The 23156-nt window shown below is 43.6% G+C and overlaps 4 protein-coding genes across 6 annotated transcripts; 2 read left to right on the top strand and 2 right to left on the bottom strand.

Annotated features, from left to right (window-relative positions):
- Positions 1 to 1823: 1823 nt before the first annotated feature.
- si:ch211-212k18.5 (sal-like protein 4) lies at positions 1824 to 8378 on the bottom strand. Its single transcript, XM_029454777.1, has 3 exons — positions 8175 to 8378; positions 3181 to 6488; positions 1824 to 3068 (listed from the first exon to the last, which is right to left on the bottom strand). The coding sequence occupies exons 1-3, from the start codon at positions 8248 to 8250 to the stop codon at positions 2844 to 2846; spliced, it is 3609 nt and encodes a 1202-aa protein (XP_029310637.1). The 5' UTR covers positions 8251 to 8378; the 3' UTR covers positions 1824 to 2843.
- A 2531-nt stretch (positions 8379 to 10909) lies between these two features.
- Positions 10910 to 12802, top strand: ccnb1ip1 (cyclin B1 interacting protein 1). Its single transcript, XM_029455033.1, has 4 exons — positions 10910 to 11206; positions 11332 to 11478; positions 11843 to 12017; positions 12603 to 12802. Exons 1-4 carry the CDS (start codon positions 10910 to 10912, stop codon positions 12767 to 12769), a joined length of 786 nt encoding a protein of 261 aa, XP_029310893.1. The 3' UTR covers positions 12770 to 12802.
- Positions 12803 to 13090: 288 nt separating this feature from the next.
- ttc5 (tetratricopeptide repeat domain 5) lies at positions 13091 to 18331 on the bottom strand. 2 transcript variants are annotated; one of them, XM_029455031.1, is made up of 10 exons: positions 18313 to 18331; positions 17893 to 17983; positions 17007 to 17139; positions 16701 to 16912; positions 15680 to 15830; positions 15476 to 15567; positions 15184 to 15387; positions 14602 to 14816; positions 14346 to 14490; positions 13091 to 14261 (listed from the first exon to the last, which is right to left on the bottom strand). In XM_029455031.1, exons 2-10 carry the CDS (start codon positions 17953 to 17955, stop codon positions 14142 to 14144), a joined length of 1335 nt encoding a protein of 444 aa, XP_029310891.1. In that variant the 5' UTR covers positions 17956 to 17983; positions 18313 to 18331; the 3' UTR covers positions 13091 to 14141. The 2 variants fall into 2 exon arrangements, with proteins under 2 accessions (XP_029310891.1, XP_029310890.1); XM_029455030.1 differs by lacking the exon at positions 18313 to 18331 and having other exon boundaries at positions 17893 to 18140.
- Positions 18232 to 22857, top strand: mettl3 (methyltransferase like 3). Of its 2 annotated transcripts, XM_029455029.1 has the most exons (12): positions 18232 to 18365; positions 18452 to 18595; positions 19472 to 19659; positions 19795 to 20259; positions 20383 to 20558; positions 20707 to 20920; positions 21031 to 21218; positions 21472 to 21510; positions 21683 to 21791; positions 22057 to 22122; positions 22204 to 22316; positions 22413 to 22857. In XM_029455029.1, exons 2-12 carry the CDS (start codon positions 18496 to 18498, stop codon positions 22513 to 22515), a joined length of 1761 nt encoding a protein of 586 aa, XP_029310889.1. In that variant the 5' UTR covers positions 18232 to 18365; positions 18452 to 18495; the 3' UTR covers positions 22516 to 22857. The 2 variants fall into 2 exon arrangements, with proteins under 2 accessions (XP_029310889.1, XP_029310888.1); XM_029455028.1 differs by lacking the exon at positions 18232 to 18365 and having other exon boundaries at positions 18379 to 18595.
- The last annotated feature ends 299 nt before the right edge of the window (positions 22858 to 23156 follow it).

Below are 23156 nucleotides of genomic sequence, written 5' to 3'. Positions count from 1 at the left end.
TTTCTGACTTTGAGTATTTCTACACATTACTACTTTTACTTCAGTAAATGAGTACTTCCTCCACCAATAAACACAAACAAGATCAGCTGATTTATGTTCAGGATAAAAATAGCAATGATGTAATAATCGTGTAAAAATAATGATGTGCTGTCAAATGATGTAACTTGTTTGACAACTGGTCAAAGCACAGACCACAGCGCCTTCCTGTGGGTTAAAAGAATACTGAAGGTCATTTAATCACAGCGTCTCACTTTATTCTCACTTCATGTGTTCTTTTAATTCATAATAGAGAGTTTCCTCTTAGCTGTGTGTACATTACAGACATTATTGACTTGTACAGAGTGTAAAATAACTATATAACATATATCGTTACAATTTACAATATACTTTAAATCCCCTATTTAGAATTTATAAGCGGTATTAAAACATTTAATAAATGGTTTATAGCACATTATCCAACTATAAGGATGTTTTAAGTGTTAAGTTGCTGACAAATACATTAATAAACCCCTATATAAGCGTACAACTACATAATACCATTTATTAGATGTTTATATTCGGGACTTAAGTTTAGTGCTATTCATCAGGGGTTTGCTGAATAACACCAATTTCTATGTTTTATTGATTTTTATACAATACAAATAGAGTACAATTACAAAACACTCCAATAAGCACATCATAAAACAATTAACTGTGTGATTCTGTCACATCCTAGTTGAATGGCCTTAATCAACGGCCAATATGGGAATAAAGAACGTCTTTGTCTTCCAAATAGATGTTGATCTTCTTTAAGTGTAGGCTAAATAAGCATATTACATTGACTTTAACACGAAGCTCATTGATGAGAAATGTGTCGCATGTGATCAACCATCCCCATCACACCTGTGGACTTTTGTCTTCACCTCCATCTCCCAGCTCCTTTCTTACACAGAAAACTTTTTAAATGACTTTTCCTTCTTTCTTTATTTGATTGAGACACGTCCCTTGTCGCCCACGAACGCATGTGGACAAACTTCTCACACATGGCTCCTTTCACTCCTTTTGTCCCGCTCCCTGCCCTGAGCATTCTTCTCCTTGGTTACTGGTTGTCATGGTTTCTGAAGCCCCTGTAGGCTAAAAAACTGGAGGGATTAGAGGCAGCCATTTTGGGGACAGCTGGGCCAGGTTGGTCCCTGTTGCCCCCTGTCCCGCTCCCAGTCACTCTGGGGGGAAGAGGGGTGGCATTGTGTGAGGATTAGAGCTTCCTGTGTGTCAGCTCATTACATGGGGTGGGAGGAGGGGAGGGGAGGGGGGGGGGAGTGTACAGGGGTGAGGGGGTGACGGGGGTGAGCAGAAAGAGTGAGGGAGAGAAATGAAAGAGAAAATGAAAGAGAGTGAGTATGAAAGAGCGTATGACACAGAGAGGGGAGGGAAAGGCAGGGGGAGGTAGGGAGGGAGGTGGCAGCCTCTACAGCTGCACCCTCAATCACACTCATACAGGCTCTGATTATCCTTTTCACACATACACACACACACACACACACACACACACACACACACACACAGTAGTGGGGAACTGAAACATATTAAAAGACGTTGAGGGCAAAAAAAAGAGGCAGAATTAGGAGACAGCTAGCCCAGCGCCCCAGACAAAGAGCCCCCCCGATCCAGACACACCGAGAGCTGGAACAAACAAGCGAAAACTGACCAACAGCACACAGAACAAGAGTCATGCAAACAGAATACTTAAACAGATAAATGAAGTGACAAAGACGCAGGCTTAAACTGAACCCAGACCACAAAGAATAGAACAAACCACAGACGAGCAACAAACAGGTCTCCTCTTCACATTGCCTTTGTTTTATTTATCTTTTATACATCACATGGGAGGCATGGGAACATATGTTGTCATTGCTACAAAAAAAGGGTTTACAAGGCATACAAATACTAAACTGGGCAAAGCAGGAATGCAGTGAGTGCAGACAATTTCTGCAGTAGCAGAAAACTCTCAAGTGCTTTGAGAGAGGAGAGCAGAGGGAAGAGGGGGAAAAGGAAAGATAAAGGATGGGGAATTACAACGGACAGGGTTCATCCTTGTTGTCGGTTTGACCCTGAAGATAGTGTCGACAACAAGAAAAAACATTTACAATCATCAGTATGGATAAGGTCATTTGCTGCTAGCAAATGTTACAGCTATAAGTACAAGGACTTCTCACAAAAGTACTGATAATCTAACACAATCATCGCCATTATTATTACCATCGTGGTTATCATCATTGCTAATGTGTTTGTTTAAGAAGATGTTTCGGAAGCACACGACACAGTGCAACTCACAGTGCAACTCAACACATCAGAAACATGCTTTCAGCAGCATGGCATTAAAAAACAAAACAAGGAAAGAAAAAAAGTAACAATAAAAAGGCATAACATGTAACCGCAGCTCATATTTACAAACATCGGCCATTACTAATTTGGCCTGTTTTGGTTTGGAGTTCATCTTGTAAAATGCTGGATCGTCCCTCTTATTCAAATCAGCTTATACAATATGTGCTGAAATAGGTGTCAGCAGACAAAAGCGCAAACAATTAATTCTCATTGTGACAATTCTGTGAAGTGTGTAAGATAAGGCCTCACTGTGGTCTTTGAAATACAAAAATAACAAAGCTAAAATACTACATTCACAAATCTCTTGCAATGTTACTAGAATAAAAACTGGATCTATCTGCCTAATACAAAAGGTAAACATGAATTAGAATTAATGACTCAAGAAAACAAATCTCATTCTATATAAAAAAAAAAAAAAAATACATTCCCTTGTCAGGACCCTTTTAAAGACTGACTGCAGCCACTTAACAATACTAACTCTACACAGTAGTGTCCATAGGCTCCACACTTGAAACAACCCCGATCGGTAGAGGATCTGTGCTGTCCCCTTTCTCAGGGGATTTAGCCGATCCCTGATTTTCTTCTTGCTGTCCCGGGTTCTTATTGGCTGAATCTGAGCAGCGATCCTCCGCAATGTCAGTGTCATTGGTTTGAGCCTTGGAGGGGGTATTGGTCAAAGCTCCAGGGTGAGTTTTCATATGGCCCTGTTGATTGGAGACACAACACAATAGTTTTTAATATATTCATATTAATACATTCAAATTATTGTCTTAGGACCCAAGAACAGTGTAAATCCACAATATATTCTGCCCTTACCTTCAGTCCACTCCTGCTGGCATACGCTTTTCCACACTGGGTGCAGCTGTAGGGTTTGTCGGGGCGAGAAGGCTGGGTGTTCAGTACTGGGACTGAGGGCTCTGGGTCCTCTGAAGGCTTTTCCTCCACTCCGTAACCCTCCTCCATTGGAGCATCCTTCTCTGGCTCTGAATCCAGCACTGGCAAAGGCTCTTTGGGTGCGATAGTCTCACTCTTGCCTTTGCTTTGGGCAGCGTCACTCTCTTGTGCCTCCTGCGTTACACTGCCACAGGCCTCTTCTGCTTCAGGGATAGCTTTGGGGCTGGCAGGTGGGGTGAGTGCAGGTGAGGGATTTGCAGCTGGGGGTTCGGGGTTGGAATCAGGACTTGTGGTGGGTTTGTCTGTGGAGCAGGCTTCATCATTATTAACCCCTGTATGCAGCGTATCATTTTCTACTCCAGGCTTTGAAACACATAGAGATAAAGGGGTGTCATCTGCCTCTGCGTCTCCATTCACTACAGCTAAGGGTGCTTTGAAAGGACTGGTGTTGACCAGGTCAGCATGGGTCTCCTCCTCCGAGTACATGGCACTGTTCATGGGGCTACCATCAGCTAGGGTGTTGTCTCCCAGACGCAGGGGGTCCTCGGCTCCCACTGAGGGGGGATTACGGGTCAGGGGTGGGCTAACACTGGGTGTGGAGCCCTCTGACTCTTCCATCTTCACAGAAGTGGCATCAGCAGCTGTGGATTTCTTAGAAGTAGACCCTGAGTTGAGAGCATTAATTGGAGACTTGGAGCTTGTTGTTAAGGCCAGAGGAAGGAGTTGTGGTGCCTTCGATGGGGAGTTATTAACACGCTCATTGAAAACGGCATTCTCTGTTTCTGCTGCCTCTTCAGGAGGCATATCTTCGTCAGGTGGTATTTGCCCTCCCAGGTGCAAGCGGATATGGTGCTGAAGAACCAAGGCATTTGTAAACTTGCGTGGGCACAACGGGCAGGAGTTCAAGGCACGGGAGTTGGCCGGTCTTGCACGGTGAGTGGCCATGTGGGCTCTGAGGCTGCCCTTTGTGGAGAAGGAACGGCCGCACAGCTTACAAGGGAAGGGGCGCTCTCCCAGATGTGTGGCCTGGTGCAAGCGCAGAGCTCTGGGGCAGCTGAGGACACGCAGGCAAACCCCACACTGATTAGCAGCCTGGCCGGTAGGCAGAGAGTGGGTAGTCATGGTAGTTGTAGTGCCAGAACCTAAGATTCCCTGGCTGGTCATTAGTCCAGCAGCATTGGTACTTGGGCTCAGGCCGAGAGCAGCCAACATTTCCCTGCGATAGGCACTGGAGGTGGTGGACAGGTCATGGCCGTATGTGTCCCCATGTGATTCAGCAAGTAAGGAGGCGGAGGAAGAAGAGGCACCTCGCTGTGGCTGCTTTTCAAGCTTCTGTACTAGGCGTTGCAACTTAGAGGTGTCTGAGGTCTGGGTAGAGGTGGTGGGGGAAGATGAAGACGGGGAGGAGGTTGATGGTTTGGGGAAAGGTGGAAATGGGAAGGGCAGCTGATGAGGCGAAGTGAGGTGGGAGGCAGATGGGTGACCTGGGGGCCGGAGAAGTGCAAGGTGGTGAGGGGAGGTACCTTCAGGGAAGAGAATCTTGGGGAGGTGGGCCAGTTGGGAGTATGGGGAGGTAGTATGGAGGGCGGAGTGAGGAGGTGTGTTTTCATCAAATCGCTGCTGCTTTGCTCCTTTGAACTGGCTGCCCATGGCGGAGGACGAGGACGAGGACGAAGGCAGTCCTGTGCCAGATGCGCTGGCAGCCGCTGCAGCCGAGGCTCTATTCAGTTGTAGCAGTGAATGGGCTGTTGACAGCAATGCCATGTCCACTGACGGGGGCAGAGGTAGAGAGGAAGGCGATGGCCGAGTGGACGCACCAGACAGGAATCCTAAAGCCATGTTCTCTGTCATCCCAGGAATGCTTCCTTTCACTGCATTAAATGGCTCGTCATCATCAGTCCGCCGTTTTCTCCTTCTCTGGATGGGACTGGGAACACTCAGTGCTTGCTCCGTCAGTGCTGGGGGCAGCAGAGAGAGGGAAAGCTCCGGGTTCTGCTCTCTGTGTCGCAGGAAATGGGCTTTGAGGTTCCCTCTGGTTGTAAAACGGCTCAAGCAGACGGGACATTGGTAGGGCCTTTCACCTGTATGCGACCTCAGATGAATCTGGAGTGAGGAATCGCTGCTTAACACCTTCCCACAAAAACGACACACATGTTGAGGGCGTCCTGCTGAGGAAGCTGAGCCCAGGGAGGAGCTGGGCTGGAGATCCTGGGAATGACTGGCGGTAGGAAGGGGAGGGGTGGGGAAACTGAGACTATTGCTATGACCAAACGAGGAGGTGTTGGAGGATTTCTCGTGGAGGTAGCGTGGTGGTAGGCCCAATGACAAGGACAGAGGGTGTAGGGAGGCAACAGAGGAGCTCATAGAGGATGAAATAGATGTGGAAGAGGTAGAGGAGGATGGAGCTCTGCTACCATTGACATGTGAAGCACCTGATTTAGAGATGGAGGGCTGTGGGAAGAGGGAAGATGGAAGTCCAGTCAAAAGCGATGAGGCTGTGCTTACTGCCGTGGCAGTGGAGGGGTGTGTTGGTGATGAAGATGCTGCTCCTATAGACTTCTGGTTGCTGTCTGCACTACTGGCATGTGTGTTATTATCTTGGCCAAAGACAGCACCCCCCAGCCTTAGAACGTGCCTGCAGATCTCCTCTGTTATCTGCATCTGGTGGATTTGCCTCTGCTGTAAAACCCTCAACTCTTCTAGCAGTATAGCCAAGGTCGGCGACACCTGGATCTGTCCCTGCTGCCCAGGAGAGCTGGAGGCCTGGTGATGACCTGGACTGGAGCTGTCGCGGCGAGGCAGCACATACTGAGAAGAAGAGGATGAGGAAGAGGAGGACGAGGTAGTGGTGGTGGCTGAGCTGCCCATCGTTGGGGAGGTCATGGTGGAGTGAGAGTTTCCTTGGTGGGACAGGTTGTGGGAACCTGAGGTTTGACCCAAGGGAGGAGGTGAGTGAGTCTGGGATGACAGCGAGGGGTGCGGAAAGTCTGGGGAAAGGGAAGAGTGGGTGTTGGGGAGGGAGGTGGTGAAGGGGGCTATGTGGCTGGGCCAGTGGGGAGGAGGCGAGCTCTCGCTGGGCAAGGAGGGCGCGTGGAGCCCACCAGGGGATGGGCGAGGGGCCAGAGGCGGCTGGCAGTCTTGGAGAGAGGTGGGGGATGAGGAGGAGGACCCTGATGAGGTTACTTCTGAGCCAAGAGATGTGGATGGTGACTTCATGCCCAGGTGATCATCTGAGGATTGACAGAAAAAAAGAGAACTTTTAATTCACATTTGTTTTTTTTTTCCAGGTATGTAAATTCATTAAAACTTTCTGCTTCAGTTACAGTCTGTTTATTTCATTGATTATGCTTATTGTTTACAAGTTTAGTTCGCAAAGTTGTGTGCATACCAAAAGATCCTGTTACGACTTCAAAAGAAATGCCTGCTAGGAAATGGCCTTGAACAAGCAAATAAACAAGTGGAAGAAACGCTGCAGTCTATGAGTCTTTCTAATGTCTTGTCTCAATCTGTGCTCTCCGGAGCAAAACTCCTCAAACATCTTGCACACACACAAAAAAGCTTACAGACCACCTTGCTGCTATGGCAACTCATTTTAGAGGACAATGGGCATCACCAAGACAACCCATAACCCCTCTTAACCCACCCCCTCCCTACAGCAGTTACGTCTTTCATCTCCCTATTCACCCTTCCCCCCTTTACGTCACAGTGGAGGTCAAGGGTCAGGCCAAGCTAAGGGTTTTGGGCACTGTCCAGACACTCTGATTGGTCAACTAATCTGACCTCTGCTGCTCAGGGGTCAAATTCTTTCAGAATCTTGAGCACAGAGTGAGAAAGAGTAAAAAGAAAAAGAAGGGGGAGGGTAACAACAATGGAGAGACAAACTAACTATTCCCTCCTGGAGTGATATAGTGATGGAATGAAAGACTGTACCTCAGTGAAATGCCTTCCCTGGGACTTATAAACAAACCCTAACCTGCAGGAAACACATAAATAACTCCCAGGCTAAACTTTCTTTTGAGGAAGTTTACCTGCAGAGAGTCTTAAGTGCATGCACTTAAAGATATAACCCATTGCAACACAGAACAAGTGCGAGAGCAATCTCACCATCCCCTCTGAATCTTTTTTTTTTCTCATCCATCTGAGCCCCCCGCCCCAACTGTGTAGGAGTATACAGTCAATAGGGTTGGGGGCGAGAAAGAGGGAGAAAGAAGGGGGAGGGAAGTATTGAGAAGGTGGAAAATGGGGGAAGAGGGGTGCATAAGAGAGAAAGGCTTGGACCAAGAGCAAAAGAAGAAGAGAATAGAAGGGTGGAAGATTAATCTTTACCAAAAACACTGCCTTCCCTTCCCCCCACCCATGCACCTTATTGTTAACAAATAAGAGGGTGCTCTATACTAATCAAAGACCTCCAGCAGTCAGCGCTGAGCAGCCTGTTGGTTTCCTAGAGGACGAACAGCAAATGAAAATGGCCACAGATGTATGTTAGTTAATCCTACTCTATTCATTTCACAGGGACACGTTTATTGGCCCCGACCAAAGTGCCTAAGGCCTCCATTTAGTGGGGCCCATTACAGTGAATGACTGAGCAGGAGAGGTTTCTTTAGTTGATAAACTTAGATCTTCAACTTTTTGATTTTGTTAAATCAGGTGCGTTTGTTGGAATGTGGCCATGCATAAATAAACTTTTGAAAATTACTGCAATCAACAGAGAAACCACACAATAGCCCAAACAGCGCACACAATTCATGAACGCCGAAACCCACACTTTTGCTTTTGATCAATTCTCTGAAGATTGTAGGACTCTCAAAGTAAATGCCGCACGCAGAGATGAGCACCATTAAGTTGCAGGATGGTTGCACTCTTTCAAGAAATTCAAGACAAAAAACGCATGCACATTCGTAAAGATGTTTACTCACCGTGAGATAGCAGCCGTGGGCCCCCCGGATCCGCGTTAACTAGATGCTGGGGTCGCTTCTGCTTCCGGCGTGACATGATTCACTGCGACTCAAACAGAGAGGGGGGCATCAGTCGGTTGAATGGCAGTAGGCACTTTTTTTTTTTGCGCACTTGGAAGCGCTCCTGTAACCATCCGAGCATCTAAAGTTAAAGAGTCGTGCACATCCCGCAAGTCCCGGGATAAAAAGTAAAATTTCAAAAAAATAAAAGAATGTCTGAGCTCACTTATAAATCTAAAAAGAGCGTCTTTTTGTGGAAGAATCTAAAAAAAAGTAGCACTAGGTGAAATAGGTGAAATCCGCAGGTCTGCACCGTGCCATATGAAGCTGCGTGTGTGTGTGGCTGTTTTCTAAAGTCTCTTCTCCCCCAAAAAAACTTGTCCAATTTGCGCCCCTCCTCTCCCGCTGCATGCACATACAGGGAACACACACACACGCGCGCGAACACTCACACACGAACACACTCACAAACACACACACAGAACCACTCCTTGTTCTTCAATGATATTTGCATTTCAATGGCGTGTAACACACAGCCTCCCTGGTTCTCTCTTTCTCTTTCTCCCCAGCTTTATTTTTCTTTACACACTCACGCAGCAGCTATAAACTTTCAATAAAACATGACAATTAGGTGTCAAAGCCGTTGGATGGCTGAAAAACTAATTTAAATGGGCGTTCGGATAGGCTATTTGGCTATAAGATAAATGTTTTAATCATTTCTGGAAGAGAATAAATCATTGTGGGTCAAATTAAGACGCACTAACATGTATAAAAGAAGTAACAAGTGACTCATCCATCAGGTAACATCTGTTGAAGACCCCCAGGTGTACTGCAGACACTTTTATAATGATCAGCAAGTATTAATAATTCAACCATAACAATTGACTTGCAGGTGGTTTCCATCAGTCAACAATATGTCTTCCCAGTGGTGTTATTGTGCCGGATGAGGAGTGAACATGCGATATTTCTACCCTTTGATTTCCATAGGGCCAATTATAAACAACAGTGCACTGAGTTGTGTGCAAGTGGGGCCACACAGCCATTCCACATGCATGCATGTATTTCGTGTGTTATCACCAAGCGTATAATACCCCCCTCCCACCCACCCCCCAAAAAAGCATCTTACACTGGAGCTCTATTTAAAAGGCAGAGAATAGATGGGAATCTTTGACAATGGCGTGCTGGACACAGTTGAGTGAGCATCTCCCCTCTCTCACTATGAACCCCCGGATCCACTGCCGCACAGCACAATGCCCCTCTTTCACCCCCCTCTTTTACTCCTGTACCACGTGGAGAAATGGATAAAAGAGAGAGAGAGAAAAAGTGGGAGGAGGTGGAGGAGGAGGTGGGGGGGGGGGGGGCATATTTAAGTAGGTGTCTCAGATTATACATATATCCACGCAGAGGCCGTGTTAGAAAATAGAGCATTATTTGTTTTGGGGGAAATAACTGCCATGTTTCTCTAAATGGTTACAGTTTGGGCTGCTCATTAAAGTGTCTCACTTCATCCAACTTAATCATCACCTGGAAAATAAACTATGTAAAGTCAAAGTCCAGGTTGCATTAAGTAAATAGCTACAGCCACATTATAAACATACTCAATTAAATTGAATTCAACATTTCAGTTTCAGCCGAAGTATTATGCATATAGGCCTAACATTGCCAACAGTAAAAGTTGTACTATTCAGTAGTTTTAGACTTAATTTATGTTACTTTTAAATAGCCTATCTGAAGTCAATTTCTTTAGGATTTTACCGTTGAGATTGTGTGTTGTGATCAACCAATCAGATTACAGTATTCATTTAGCGTCACGTGCAGTGCCGACTGAAGAGCTAACCGGTAGGTTGGTAGCGAATCTCCCGAAATGACCAGAATATATATAATATATAAGTCAAAGTTGTTCTTTTCATAGGCAGTGGCTAAACAGAAAGCAGACAGCAACAGTTTAGCCTGACTCTTATCAATTTACCTGCTAGCCTGCTAATGCTAACATTTAATGGCAGTTGGTTCAACATTAAGCTAGCTAATTTAGCTGAGCTACATTGCTACAAACAGCAAAGTTATGATATTTGGGGTATTTATTATTACGTTATCTTGTATATTCACGCTAGTAAAGAACAATTTGAATCTAAGACATAAAAAAAACATGAATAAAATGATGTAATTTCAGTCAGACAGTATTGCAAATGAATAAACTGAATGTAAACAGTAAGGCAGTCAATGTATATGCATAATGAGCAGTGAGAAATATATATACACAGATGTGTTTTTAAAACAGTAAGTATATAAGGTAAAATGTTATAGTGATGAGTTAAGAGCTCAAAAGTCCTGTTGCCTGCGGGATGAAGCTATCCCTGAGCCTGATGATGGGAAAGAAAAACTCTTAACAATGCATAAAATAGCAAAAACAGAAACCTTTTTTATCCCAAACCTAGTAATTTTGAGTTCCCAAATGTCACCAAATAGGACCTTGGATTCTTGAAACCTCCTAGAATTTGATTTCCGAAAGAGTGTAGGCTTGTGCCTGCTAATACATTTTATTGAATAGCCTTTTTCTCCTAAATATCTTTTTTTATATGCGTTACCTTGCTAGGTGAAGGTCTTTCAAATTCAAAATGTATGTGATGCTTTATAGAACCTTGCCTACTGCTCATCTCCATTACTGAAATATAACTGTACTTTTCACAGTCGTGGCCATGTCTCTCTGCGACGACACACTCCTTTGTAACTTCCCAAAGTGTCGGACCAAGCTGGGCGGCTTCGCCTGGGTCACAGCTTGCTCACATGTTTTCTGTGATCAGCACGGGTCCGGTGAGTTCAGCCGCTCTCCTAGCATCTGCCCGGCCTGCTCCTCTGCGCTGTCTGGGAAGCTGGACATTGTGAGGACGGAGCTGTCGCCCTCTGAGGAGTACAAAGCCATGGTGCTGGCAGGTCTGCGACCAGACGTGATTCTGGACATCAGTGGCCGTGCTCTGGCTTTCTGGAGCTATCAGGTCAAATATCTTTATGTTTGTGTTTACGTGAACATAGTGTAGCTCTGTATCTGCGAGTCTTGAAATGTAGCCTGTAGTCAGTCTTCTCTTTCCCTGTAAAACACCCAGCTTTTCTTTGTAAACAGGTCACTCAGGAGCGCATGTATCAAGAGTACAGCCTGTCTCGGGCCGAGTCCCAGCTGAAACAGTTGGAGAAGGTATTGACCCAGCAGAACCAGAGCAGAGAGGTGGAGCTCACCGGCATGAGGGGGGAAATCGCTTCCTTGAAGAAAGTAAACCATGATTCTTAAACTCAAGTGCAGATTCATAATGTCACATTTGAAATTGACCTTAATAAGAGTGTCAATCCACTTAAAAATAAATAGCTTAAGCATGCCCTTTGAACTGCCAAGAAATACCGTTGCCATTCTGTAATGAGTTACACCCGAGATAAGATTGTACAAGCGACAGAGGAGTAGCTCCATGTTCATGATCTCTATCCGTTTCTCGACTATAGATGAAATAGAAATAAGAGAAGTAAACGTCATTATTTATCTATGTTCATGATCTTGAAATCTTAACTTTTAGGTACACATGGCGATTTTAGTTGCCGCTTGTTCACAAGGATAGAAATGTATAATATTTTGTTTTGTTCAGGTGATGGAGGAGTATAAAAGGAAGTACAGCGAGGTGTCCGAAAGGTTGATGGAGAGAAACAGGCAGTACCAGAAACTACAGGGACTGTACGACTCTCTGAGGCTGCGCAACATGGTGGTGGGTGTGGGGGAGAGAGACATGGCGCCACAACTGGGACATCACGACTTCAACACTGGTAAGAACAGCAATTTGAACTTAGATTAATGTTACTGTTTAAAGATTCAGATACTTAAAATAATATACTATTTAAATGTTTACAACAATATCGGTGCCGATTTATTGACGGAAAGTTATTCGCCAGTAATTTTGATAATCATTTAAGTAATTTATTTGACTTTTACCTTCAGACTTTTGCACCTGTTTGTCAGACAAAACAAGCAATATGAGAACCTTGGTCTCTGAGAAGCTGTAAAGGGCATTATTTAACCATTTTCAACATTTTAAAGAGCAAATGAGAAACACAGATCGTGAAAATAATCATTAGTTGCAGTCCAAAAAAGAAAGAGTGTGGCAGGAAAGGAACTAAACTTGAATGCTTTTATTAAATCCGTTGTCACATCACACTGAGGAATAAGAAAAGGAAGGAAGCAGAGAGAATGATGTTAAATGGCACAAAGGAAGACACAGCTGTAGGTGTTTTGTCAAGAAGTGGTCATTAAGAAAAAAACAGTCGGAGTAATGAACTGATTGTCTATGTAGGGGAATTTTACCCAGCATAACAATGAGAAACATCCGTCAACCCCCCGTGTGTGTCACGCAGGGGGGGCTCGGCAGGCAACTCCCCAGAGAAGCCCTCAGTTCCTCCCCGTGGCCCAAGATGGGGACAGCAGATTCTTCTCCTGCCTGGAGGCTGACGGAGCCAAGACCTTCTTCCAGTATAGCTCCCCTACCAGGGAGAGAGGCCGGCTCTTCATGAAGAAGCATTGAGACGGCAACAGGTTTCAGAACGGTTGCACATTAACTTATGTGAACAAAGTGTTCTAATATCTAATTTAGTTGACTCAGTGTTTGCCTCGAGTGCATTTTTGTAATATCTATTGTAATTTTGAACTAAACTAAGAGTGAAATCCAAGGTTCAACTACTATTCCTGGTCCCTACCTAAGAATTGTGATAAGAAGTACTTATAAATTCTGTTTACAAAAAGCACTGCCTTACAGTCTTCTGTTAATGTAGATTGAGTCCGTTTTAGCGAAAATAGGATAGTAACAGCTTCACCTGCTTCTAGTAAAGAAACAGACACATTTATAAAAAGTATAAGAAGTTTAGTGGGTTGGAGTAAGAGGGGGTAGTCTCACCCGAACTGAAGTAAAGATAATGGATGCTTTGTTTTGGTCCAAAAAGTAAGAAATGCTCTATAATAAAAATAAATCAAATCATACATTTTCCTATATGGATACAGTACATATGTTTCTGAATGAATAACAGTAGGTGGTCTGTCATGCACACTGTGAGCAATTTGGCCAATCTGGGTTAAACCTGAGCAATTGGTTGGTTGTTGATTGGAAGCATAAGGAACCCCACTGAGGTCTAGACTTGGATATTGTGTGTAATGGGAACATTTTCCTTGCATAACAAACAACCAAAGCAGCTGGTAAACTGGTAAACCCAGTGTGTTTTGTACAGATTCTCTTTGAACTGTTTGATGAGTAACATTGTGGTGAAATATCTGATCAAGAGGTCTTTTCCACAGAACACATTTTGACATTACAGTCGGTAACATTAAATAATAAAATGATCCATTTAGCTGCTTCCTTTTCAGGGTTCTGGTATTGTGCACGCTGGTTCACTGTCACAGTTTACTGGGAACAATTAAATAGAGTCGAGCCATCGGTAATATCTTTTGTAATACCTGTGCTTTTCCTACTATGAAGTGTCCAAATGTATTCTGTGAAAAGTAAAATAAATTAAATACCAATATAGTACATTTCATCATGTACATTTTTTAGGACCCCTGGTGGCCCTATGCTGTTTTAAGACAAAACGCAAAACAATAAATTTACGGTAAAAGGATTTTTGTAACAAGGCTGACATCATAATGTCATCATCACAGGTTCATTCATATACAAAAAAAAAAGAACTCAGAGTTGTCTCCACAACAACAGAATACAAAAAGAAGCAATATTTATAATATTAACAAAGTGTCTATCTAAAGACAAATTAACAGGGTGACCTCTATTTACAAAACAACACATAAAAACAGGCACAAACTTTGGAAACTTCCATAGTTATCCAAACTGGTCTTTGAAATCCCCCCCAAAAAATTGGTCCTCTTGCTGCACTTCCTGTTGCTCGTTCAGCTCATTCGCTCTGGGGTTTGTAGCTGACGGAGGCAGCAATCTGACTTTGGACGTTTTGTTTCTTGCCGTTGACGATGAGCAGCAGAGGAGAGTCCACTCGTATACTTCTGAAGTCAAACGACTGCCGGAGAGAGGAAATGTGAAAGTCAGCCATTTGGAAAAACATTTCTCTAGAAATGTTGAACTGCACACATGAAACACTGACCTCATCTTTATGCGTTATACTGTTTCGTTTGACCTGAGGTTCAGGAATGACTACAGTGTCTCCGATCAGGACGCCCCAGCTGTCAGCGGTGTTGTACACCATCACCAGTATACAGGACTCCGCGCTGTCCACCATGCCAAACGTACTGGAGGGAAAAAAAGATTGCAAGATTTTTACACTACCGCTCCACAAAGTGTTTTGTCTAATATCACACCACGATATGTGGGCTATTACTGAGAAGCTAAGCTGCACTCACAAGGCCATGCAACCCTCAGAGGCCAGGCTGAACACCACCTTGCCCAGGGCGGCCACACCAGCGTTGTGACCGTGCGTGAGGGAGGAGAGAGTTCGAGGCTCCAGGCTGCCGACGCGGCCCGTCGGAGAACGGAACTGAGGGGAGGCGCAGGGACCCAAGGCCGACGTGCTGAGGTTAGAGAGCATCGTCCTTAACCGACGCGCCTTCACCTTCCCCTGAAGAGATGGAGAGACTGACGCTTAGGAGCTAAAACAAGAGACACGGATGTGCTTTGCTGCCATCTTGTGGTGAACAAAGCAATCTGTCATTTTGATGATCATATTTACATCAACTTAAACCAAGATGACATTTTATGAAATAAATATATATCATTCTTTTAAAAACAATAAACTAAAAAGGAGTACAATACTCATATACTCAGGGCTTATTTCTCTATAAAACAAGTTCAGTCCTAAAGCTAAAATGATGATAAATCAAATGTTGAGTACGTTTCACTGGTTCCATCTTCTGTTTTTCGTATTCTGCTATGAATGTAATATATATGTTTATGTGACGAAAGAAACAAGACATTTTTCTCCATACCTTGTTCTGTAAGAGTTCTGTGACTTTCTCCAGATACTCCAGCAGCTGCTTCTCTCTGCCTGGAGGCTCCTCCCAGCCCGGGTCGAGTGCCGCGGCTCGGCTGTAGCCGCCGAGCGCCGACCCGAACATCTCCTCATACTGGAACAGAGTGGCTCGGTTGAAATGCAGCTCCGGGTAGCACGAGGCAGCTCTGTCTACTTTCTCCTACAAATGAGGACGAGAGGAGTAAATAGTAGAATAGTGCAATAAGAGCTGATAGAATGTATTAAACATGTTTAGCGCTCATACTCACAGATTGAGCGTAGGCACTTAGAGCTTGTTGAGACAACTGTGGATTCTGTCCACTGGTGAAAAACAGGGACACATAGGCATTTCCCAGGATGTCTAAAAACAATTACATGAAGTACAATTTTAGCCACATCATTTGTATAATCACTGTAAGAACTTTCCTCCAACTCTTCTCTGCTTAATAGTAGTAGCCGGATGCTCTACTCACACCAGGACGTCCCGTCTGTGACATCCAGCTGGACAGCTTGTCGGGCCATGTCCACACTCTCCATCACCTGCTTGCTATGTGCGTCGCTGTCCGCCGCCGGCAGCTGTCTCAGCACCATAGACACGTTGCGTAGAGACACTTTGTTCTTGCTCTACAGAAGGGGAAGATAAAGCATAAGGCAGAGGAGTCAATGAGTGAAACCTGGCATGGAGAGAGAGAGAGAGGAATAATTCCACAGGAGTCAGAAACAACCTGTATATTCATTAGTTACGTAACATTTGTTTTTGACAGATTTAATTTTGTCCGCTATTTTTATTTATTGAGTCTTGTTTCAAATGTCCCTGTTAGTTTTTATCATATTTAGTCAACCTCATCCTGTTTTTATGCTATTTTCTAATTGACGAAAAGTCTGAGCATTTTAAGTTTTATCCTTGTCAAAGATAGTTTTCAGTCAATGGAAACCGTTGATCTTTTTTTAAGTCATCGGATTATGTTGAACATTTTAGTCAATCTAGTCTAGCCAAAATATCACCTTGTTTCTTTCTCCCAAGCCCTGTTGTTGTCATTGTTAACTTTAACGTAAGTAAGTTACTCCGAGTCCTCCTGACTGTGCTCATTGTGTGCTGCCGCAGTAGTCCTGATATGGCGCTCGCAGCACAGGAAACAGAACTGCTGCATTGAAGAAAAGAAAAAAACAGTTTTCTTTTTGACAACGAAAATAAAGAGGGATTTTGGTAAAGTGTTTATGTTTTACATTTTAGTCTCGTCTTTATTCGTGCACGATATTGCATGTCGATATAGTCGCGATAAGTGTTTAATGACATCGGTGCCGACTCATCGTCTTGTTGTTAAATAATTGCACCATGCCAAATTTTATAATGGAAGCGCTTTTACAATACCTTGTGTATTACTGTATATCTAAGTATGTGGTGCTTGTATTATGGCTTTTTGTGTGGAAGGAGAACGGAAAAGAATTCTTCACTGAGTTGAAATCATAACCATCTCCCTGTCTTTAATATACCTGTTGCAAGGCGCCGGTGAAGCAGTTCTTGGCACCGATCAGGTCTCCTTTTTTCCAGTACTGCTCCCCCAGTGTGTTCCAGCCCTCGACCAGGCCAGGCTCCAGCTTCACAGCGCGGGAAAGGCAATCTTCTGCTACGGCATTGAAGTCAGGAGCCACGTTCAGACACCTGCCCTTCTGCAGCAGAAACTCTGCTTTGTGTTTCAAATGCTCTGTGGGTATTCGTTAACGCAGAGATACAGCAAGTGTGAATTATAATCTTCAAAGTTAAAGACCGACGTGCTGTTGTGTAAATGTAACACTCACCTTCTTTCTCCTCCAGCTGCTTGAGTGTCTTTTCGATCTCCTGTGCGACATCACTTTGTTTCCTGCCAGCTTCCTCCACACTGTGAGTCTCAAAATAGCAATCTCTGAAATTATACAGTTCATCCACGAGCTCCTGTGATGGGAGGGCATGAAGAAGGAGGGGGGGAGGTAGAGAAAAAAATACATTTTGACAGCAGTTAAAAATAGACCAAAGGCACAGTTTTCATAGCAAAATCTGGAAAGAGGTGGGCATTAACCAGATAGAGAGGGTCTCATGGAAGAAGCTATTGAGTTGCATTATTGGAATTGTAGGAAGCAGTGTTTTAGATGCTTGACCCATACTTGGGTCTAAAAGCTTTATGGAATTGCAGTACCAACATGCCCCTTTAAAACAACTGTCAAATCACAGTTGTTATCGGAAAATAATATACGGATCTATCTTAATGTACACCTCCAATTGTACGGTGTGATGGGGTCTAAAAGTTATTGATAAAGGATGATTTAGGTGTGAAACCATTATCCTTGGTGCATTAAGCCCTAAGGCACACCGAAAACCTGATGATTCAGCTAGAAGTGAATTGATGCAAGCTAATAATGCTTATAAAAAGTAATGTATCTGTGTTTTAAAGGCTTAACCGCAAGGATTCGAAGTTATTCTACACATTAATTAAGTAATGTGTCACTCATACACCTGACACAGTATCAGAAATAAAGGGCGAATACTAAATAAGGTATGTTAGCATGTCAGTTGTTATAGTAACGAGATGTCCAGCGAGCACATTAAGAGGTAACACACGACGCTGAGCTCACGAGAAGTCAACAAAACACGAAGACTCAGACATTTAGTGGATTTAAATATTCGTGTGGTATAATTGAGAACAAATACCTTCATAATTTGCAGTTCGTTCTTCTCTTTCACAGGCTCACCACTCTTCTCCTCTTCCGCCATCTTTGCTTTAGCTCAGAGAGGAAATAGCCTGGTGACGGGAGGAGCAGCGGAGCAGAGGGTTTAGAAAGTTACGAGACGAGTATTAAATCTAAGGTTCTAACGTTGATATGATTACAGAAAATATCTATTTACTAAAATAGCACGAATGCAATGAATTTTAGCCCAGAGGAAATAGGTTTTTAATTTCACCAATGCCGGAAGTTGGAGTAGTCCGTACACAAAATGAGTCCGACTAAAAAACCTCTTCACAAATGAACTGAAAGATTTATTTTTACACGTTTTTCTTTGCTATAATACAGTTTTCAGTACAGGATGATAAGCGTATAATAATGTAAATGTTTCAAATAATATAACCACCAGAAGTGTTCGTTTACACCAGTCAGCCGGAACGTTTCTCACACAAGATGCTGGTACGTCACTTTTTCGTCTTGGACCATACATTTTTCGCTCCCAACAAGGCGGGCCAGTGTTCAACTTTTGTCTAAATATTGTTCAGTGTGACGGTGTCGGTGTTGCTATTGCTGTTGACTTCAGCTCGTCATGTCGGACACATGGAGCAACATTCAGGCGCACAAGAAGCAGCTGGACTCTCTGCGGGAGAGGCTGCAGCGGCGGCGGAAAGACCCAGCACTTTCCTCGGGTACGTTCAGACCAGAAAGCGATCAGTATCAGCAGGGCAGCAAATACCCATTGTTTTTGTTATTAAGTCAACAATTCCGTCTTTTTCCAATTAATGAGTTAATTATAGTGGAATGAAGACAAACGTCCATGTTTTATTACAAAAGGCCACAATAATGTTGATGCAACTGTCAAACTTTCAATTTACGTCACTTGTTTGCTTCACCATACTTTTTGCTAAAAGTTGATTGCAGAATATTTATATTTAGGGCTGCAATTAAATATTATTTTCATTATCGAATAATCTTCGGATTATTTTCTACATTTGTTGATTAATCGTTTGGTCTATACATTCTTAGAAACTATTGAAAATTATATTTCAGTCGATCGATTAGTCGAGTTATAGTTAATTTTCTTTTCCAAGGAACTCTCAACAAGTAAATTATATTTCTTGCAGTTTGATAGTTATAGTTTTGGGCTGTAACTGACTTGATTTATTTGTTGGGTCTATTAATACAGTCCCATGCCCATCATCATTTTCTTGAACCCAATATGACATCATCAAATACATTGTTTTGTTTTTGACTTATTGTCCAAAACACAAAGAAATCCAGTCTACTTTCACGGAAGGGAAGGAAAAGCAGCAAATATTAATTTGGTAAAACATTTGTGAAACTGGAACGAGTGAATATTTGCTTGAACAATCACAAACCATTACTTAACAAAATCTTATATCCAGATGAAATAGCTGAAAATGTAATGTTTGTAATGTTCACATTGTCACGATTGAAAATGATAAGGTGTAAAATGCTTTTGATATTTAAATAACCTGGAAAACTTAGCATAAAAAAACCTTTTTAAATGATGATTTGAACCTGTATTGTCTCCTCTCGGTCAGATGGAGGAAGCAGTACAGAGGGTTCCACAGCCAGGAGTGACAGCCCGGCTCCGTCAGCTCCGCTCCCGTCGCAGGAGGAGACAGAAAGACCACCAGACCCTGAACTAGAGAAGAGGCTGCTGGCATATCTCTCTGATCTGAGTCTTTCAATGCCAACGGACTCCCTCGCTATCACAAATGAACTAAGTGTGCGTCTTGAAATTCTTGTGGCGAATAGTACACAAGTTATGTAGAGGAAAGTGAAAACATGTTATGTTTAGCTTTGCTGCATCATATTAACAACTTCACATTTTAAAAACGTTTTTTCTTCTGTTTGTTTACAGTCTGAGTCAGCTGTCAGTCACGGATGCATCCAGAGTCTGCTGCTTAAATTCTCTGCTCAGGAGCTCATCGAGGTCCGTCAGCCCGCCTCGGCCTCTTCATCTACGACTTCCTCCTCCTCAGTCGTGGTATCAGTGGACCACACAAAACTATGGGCTATGATCGGGACTGGGGCTGGAGCCCAGCGGCCTGGAGTCAAGAGAAAAGCAGAAGATAAAACCCACCACAAAAGAGCTCCAGGCTTGTCGCCCGCACTTCAGCGTTCTGCTTCACCTCCGCACTCGTCCTTCACCTCTTCCTTCACCTCTGTAACGCCGGCTTCCTCCACACAGCTGGCGGGGCCTTCGGCATCAGGGAGCGGGGCTGATAAGAAGGGCAGGAGCAGCAAAAGCCAGTCGTCTCATTTGGACATGGAGATAGAGAGCCTCCTGAACCAACAGTCAACTAAAGAGCAGCAGAGCAAGAAGGTATGAAGAATAAGGAGATGACCGATATCTCCTCTTGTCTCGTCCAGCAACCGAAATGATCGACTGGTGCCGGATAGTGTGGAGGTGTGTTTTCTGATATGGTATGATGTTATTTGTGCACAGATGAGCAGAGAGATTCTGGAGCTGCTTAACGCCAGCACAGCTAAGGAGCAGTCCATCGTGGAAAAGTTCCGGTCTCGCGGCCGAGCTCAGGTCCAAGAGTTCTGCGACCACGGGACCAAAGAGGAGTGTGTGCGCTCCGGGGACACACCTCAGCCGTGCACCAAGTTACACTTCCGGTCAGTGTTCCTCAGCATGCTATGCTGTATTTATTTCCTGTCATCTCTCTCTCTATCAACCAACTTTAAAAACTTTCTATTTGATTTTGATTTAAAATACTATAATCAAAGACATACTACTTGTATTAAAAGTTGTTTTCTCATTCAGTCGCATCATCAACAAGCACACGGACGAGAGCCTCGGCGACTGCTCCTTCCTCAACACGTGTTTCCACATGGACACCTGCAAATACGTCCACTATGAGATCGACAGCCCCCCCGAGATAGAGGGGAGCCTGCTGGGGCCCCAGGGCGGGAGCACAGAGCTCGGCCTCTGTGCAGGGGACGCCGACAACAACGAGGGCAAACTGTTCCCCTCACAGGTGAGGAAGAGCGAGGAAGGGATGAGGAAAGAAGATGCAGTAGGATAGCGGGAGAGGTGACGTTTTTCCTGGGTTATGAAATGAACAGAGATTGTGTTTTGTCTTTGCAGTGGATCTGCTGCGATATCCGCTTCTTGGACGTGTCCATCCTCGGTAAGTTTGCTGTGGTGATGGCCGACCCTCCGTGGGACATCCACATGGAGCTACCTTATGGTACACTGACTGACGACGAGATGAGAAAACTCAACATCCCCATCCTGCAAGATGACGGCTTCCTCTTCCTCTGGGTCACCGGCAGGTAACTACATCAGCTTACTTAATTCCCTACAATGTCAAGATGTCCCTGAACTAAACACGAGAACTTACCTGGTTTCCTGGTCCCCAAAAGGGAGGGGGAACTTAAAAAATACAAGTAGTATTAGTGGGATTTATCATATCTAACAATACTTAGTCTACAAACACTTTTTCTACAGTATTGCCTCACAATACATTTATCCAGATGTAGTTGTGACTGCTCAAACTCACCATCTGCACAACTTCTCTTCTTCCAGGGCGATGGAGCTGGGCAGAGAGTGTCTCAATCTTTGGGGGTAAGATTTTACTTCTGTGCTTCCACGACCCTCAAGTCATGTTGGGACACCATTTCATTCAAATCCAAGTCTTAAAAGTGTAGAAAAATGCTGGTGTTTTAATAAGTGCTTGAATTTTACGAACCATAAATATATTCAGCTTTTTTAAAATTTGTTTATTTTCATATGTCAGCTATGATCGAGTTGATGAAATCATTTGGGTGAAAACCAACCAGCTTCAGAGAATCATCCGCACGGGAAGGACGGGGCATTGGCTGAACCACGGGAAGGAGCATTGTCTGGTATGTTTGTCTTCCGCTGCTCTTATGTATCTTTTAATCTGCCTGTGTGCATGAACGCATGAAGCTGCGTAGCGCCGAGCTTTAGGAATATGTCCTCCAGGAGCTTCTACTTCTTTTGCATTCTTCTTGGTAGTTGGCAAGGATTAGCTAGAAGATGTTTTGAAGAGAGATGCTGAGCTGCTACAGGCTCGTTCTTTATAAACGGGCCTCCAAAGGTGTGTGTGAGATAAATGTCTGAAATATAAAGCATGTTGCTTCTCTTCAGGTGGGCGTAAAGGGAAGCCCTCAGGGATTCAACCGAGGTTTGGACTGCGACGTCATTGTGGCCGAGGTAAACGATGTATTTATTCTATAGCCTGAGAAAGGTTGCTTCAGATTCTATCGCTCCGTCACATTTCAAACTCTCTTCCAGGTCCGCTCCACCAGTCACAAACCGGATGAGATCTACGGCATGATCGAGAGACTCTCGCCCGGCACCAGGAAGATCGAGCTTTTCGGTCGACCTCACAACGTCCAGCCCAACTGGTAACATAAAATAATCCCGCTTTATTTTAAAAGGCACAGTTCCACATATATTTCACAAGTACTGATTGACCTTTTTTTTCCTCCTCCACCTCCTAGGGTAACTCTTGGAAACCAGCTTGACGGCATTCATCTCTTGGATCCTGACGTCGTTGCTCGTTTTAAGAGTCGTTATCCAGACGGCGTCATCTCCAAACCCTAAAACCTGCAGTGATGACTTAATCAGTGGTCACAGGTTTGGAAGAAGTTTGTCTATAGAACTGTTTGCTTTTTTTTATACCGGTAAACTCATTTCTTAAATAAATGTTGTCAACAAGATACATTGTCTGTCTTGGGTAAGAAATGATCGATATGTGAAGAAATAATGTTTTGGTGTTACTTTTTCTTTTAAACAATGTTTTCATAATTTCTGTATGTAATTCCCATTTTTTATGCTGCAAACTTTTCACATTCACCATCAACAAAAACACAGGAGACGGTTTTAATGTACATTTTTAGTTATCATTTTGTTAGTAAAGAATAAAGATACTTTTCTTTTGACGTACTCTAGATATGATTAATGGATAATGGGTTTTGCCTAAAAGGACAAACATTGAATTTTGAAATTTCAGCGGTGGCATTTAGGATCAGCGCTCACATTCATATCTGTTAGATTATTGCAAATACAGAACCAGTTTCATCCTGAAAGTCTGCAGTTAGTAAAGAAAAAAAAAAAAGTTAATACATTTTAATATCAAATGCAACCAGGAAGGTTTTTTTTATAATTAAAAAAAAAATATATATATATTTTTTTTTTAATAATAAAAAATATATATATTTTTATAATAAATATATATATTGTTT

The sequence above is a fragment of the Cottoperca gobio genome, chromosome 18 (genome assembly GCF_900634415.1).
Source record: "Cottoperca gobio chromosome 18, fCotGob3.1, whole genome shotgun sequence".
NCBI classification, from domain to species: domain Eukaryota; kingdom Metazoa; phylum Chordata; class Actinopteri; order Perciformes; family Bovichtidae; genus Cottoperca; species Cottoperca gobio.
This window is presented reverse-complemented; position numbering and strand designations above follow the sequence as displayed.

Coding starts and splice junctions, on each gene's coding strand:
- ccnb1ip1 (XM_029455033.1), top strand. CDS start 10,910: ATGTCTCTCTGCGACGACACACTCCTTTGTAACTTCCCAAAGTGTCGG. Junction 11,207..11,331: donor TGGCTTTCTGGAGCTATCAG/GTCAAATATCTT, acceptor CTTTGTAAACAG/GTCACTCAGGAGCGCATGTA. Junction 12,018..12,602: donor ACATCACGACTTCAACACTG/GTAAGAACAGCA, acceptor TGTGTCACGCAG/GGGGGGCTCGGCAGGCAACT.
- si:ch211-212k18.5 (XM_029454777.1), bottom strand. CDS start 8,250: ATGTCACGCCGGAAGCAGAAGCGACCCCAGCATCTAGTTAACGCGGAT. Junction 6,489..8,174: donor CCCACGGCTGCTATCTCACG/GTGAGTAAACAT, acceptor GTCAATCCTCAG/ATGATCACCTGGGCATGAAG. Junction 3,069..3,180: donor CCAGCAGGAGTGGACTGAAG/GTAAGGGCAGAA, acceptor TCCAATCAACAG/GGCCATATGAAAACTCACCC.
- ttc5 (XM_029455031.1), bottom strand. CDS start 17,955: ATGGCGGAAGAGGAGAAGAGTGGTGAGCCTGTGAAAGAGAAGAACGAA. Junction 16,913..17,006: donor GCAGCTGGAGGAGAAAGAAG/GTGAGTGTTACA, acceptor GAATACCCACAG/AGCATTTGAAACACAAAGCA. Junction 14,817..15,183: donor CAGAACTCTTACAGAACAAG/GTATGGAGAAAA, acceptor CCATCTCTTCAG/GGGAAGGTGAAGGCGCGTCG.
- mettl3 (XM_029455029.1), top strand. CDS start 18,496: ATGTCGGACACATGGAGCAACATTCAGGCGCACAAGAAGCAGCTGGAC. Junction 20,260..20,382: donor AAGAGCAGCAGAGCAAGAAG/GTATGAAGAATA, acceptor ATTTGTGCACAG/ATGAGCAGAGAGATTCTGGA. Junction 21,219..21,471: donor TTCCTCTGGGTCACCGGCAG/GTAACTACATCA, acceptor CTCTTCTTCCAG/GGCGATGGAGCTGGGCAGAG.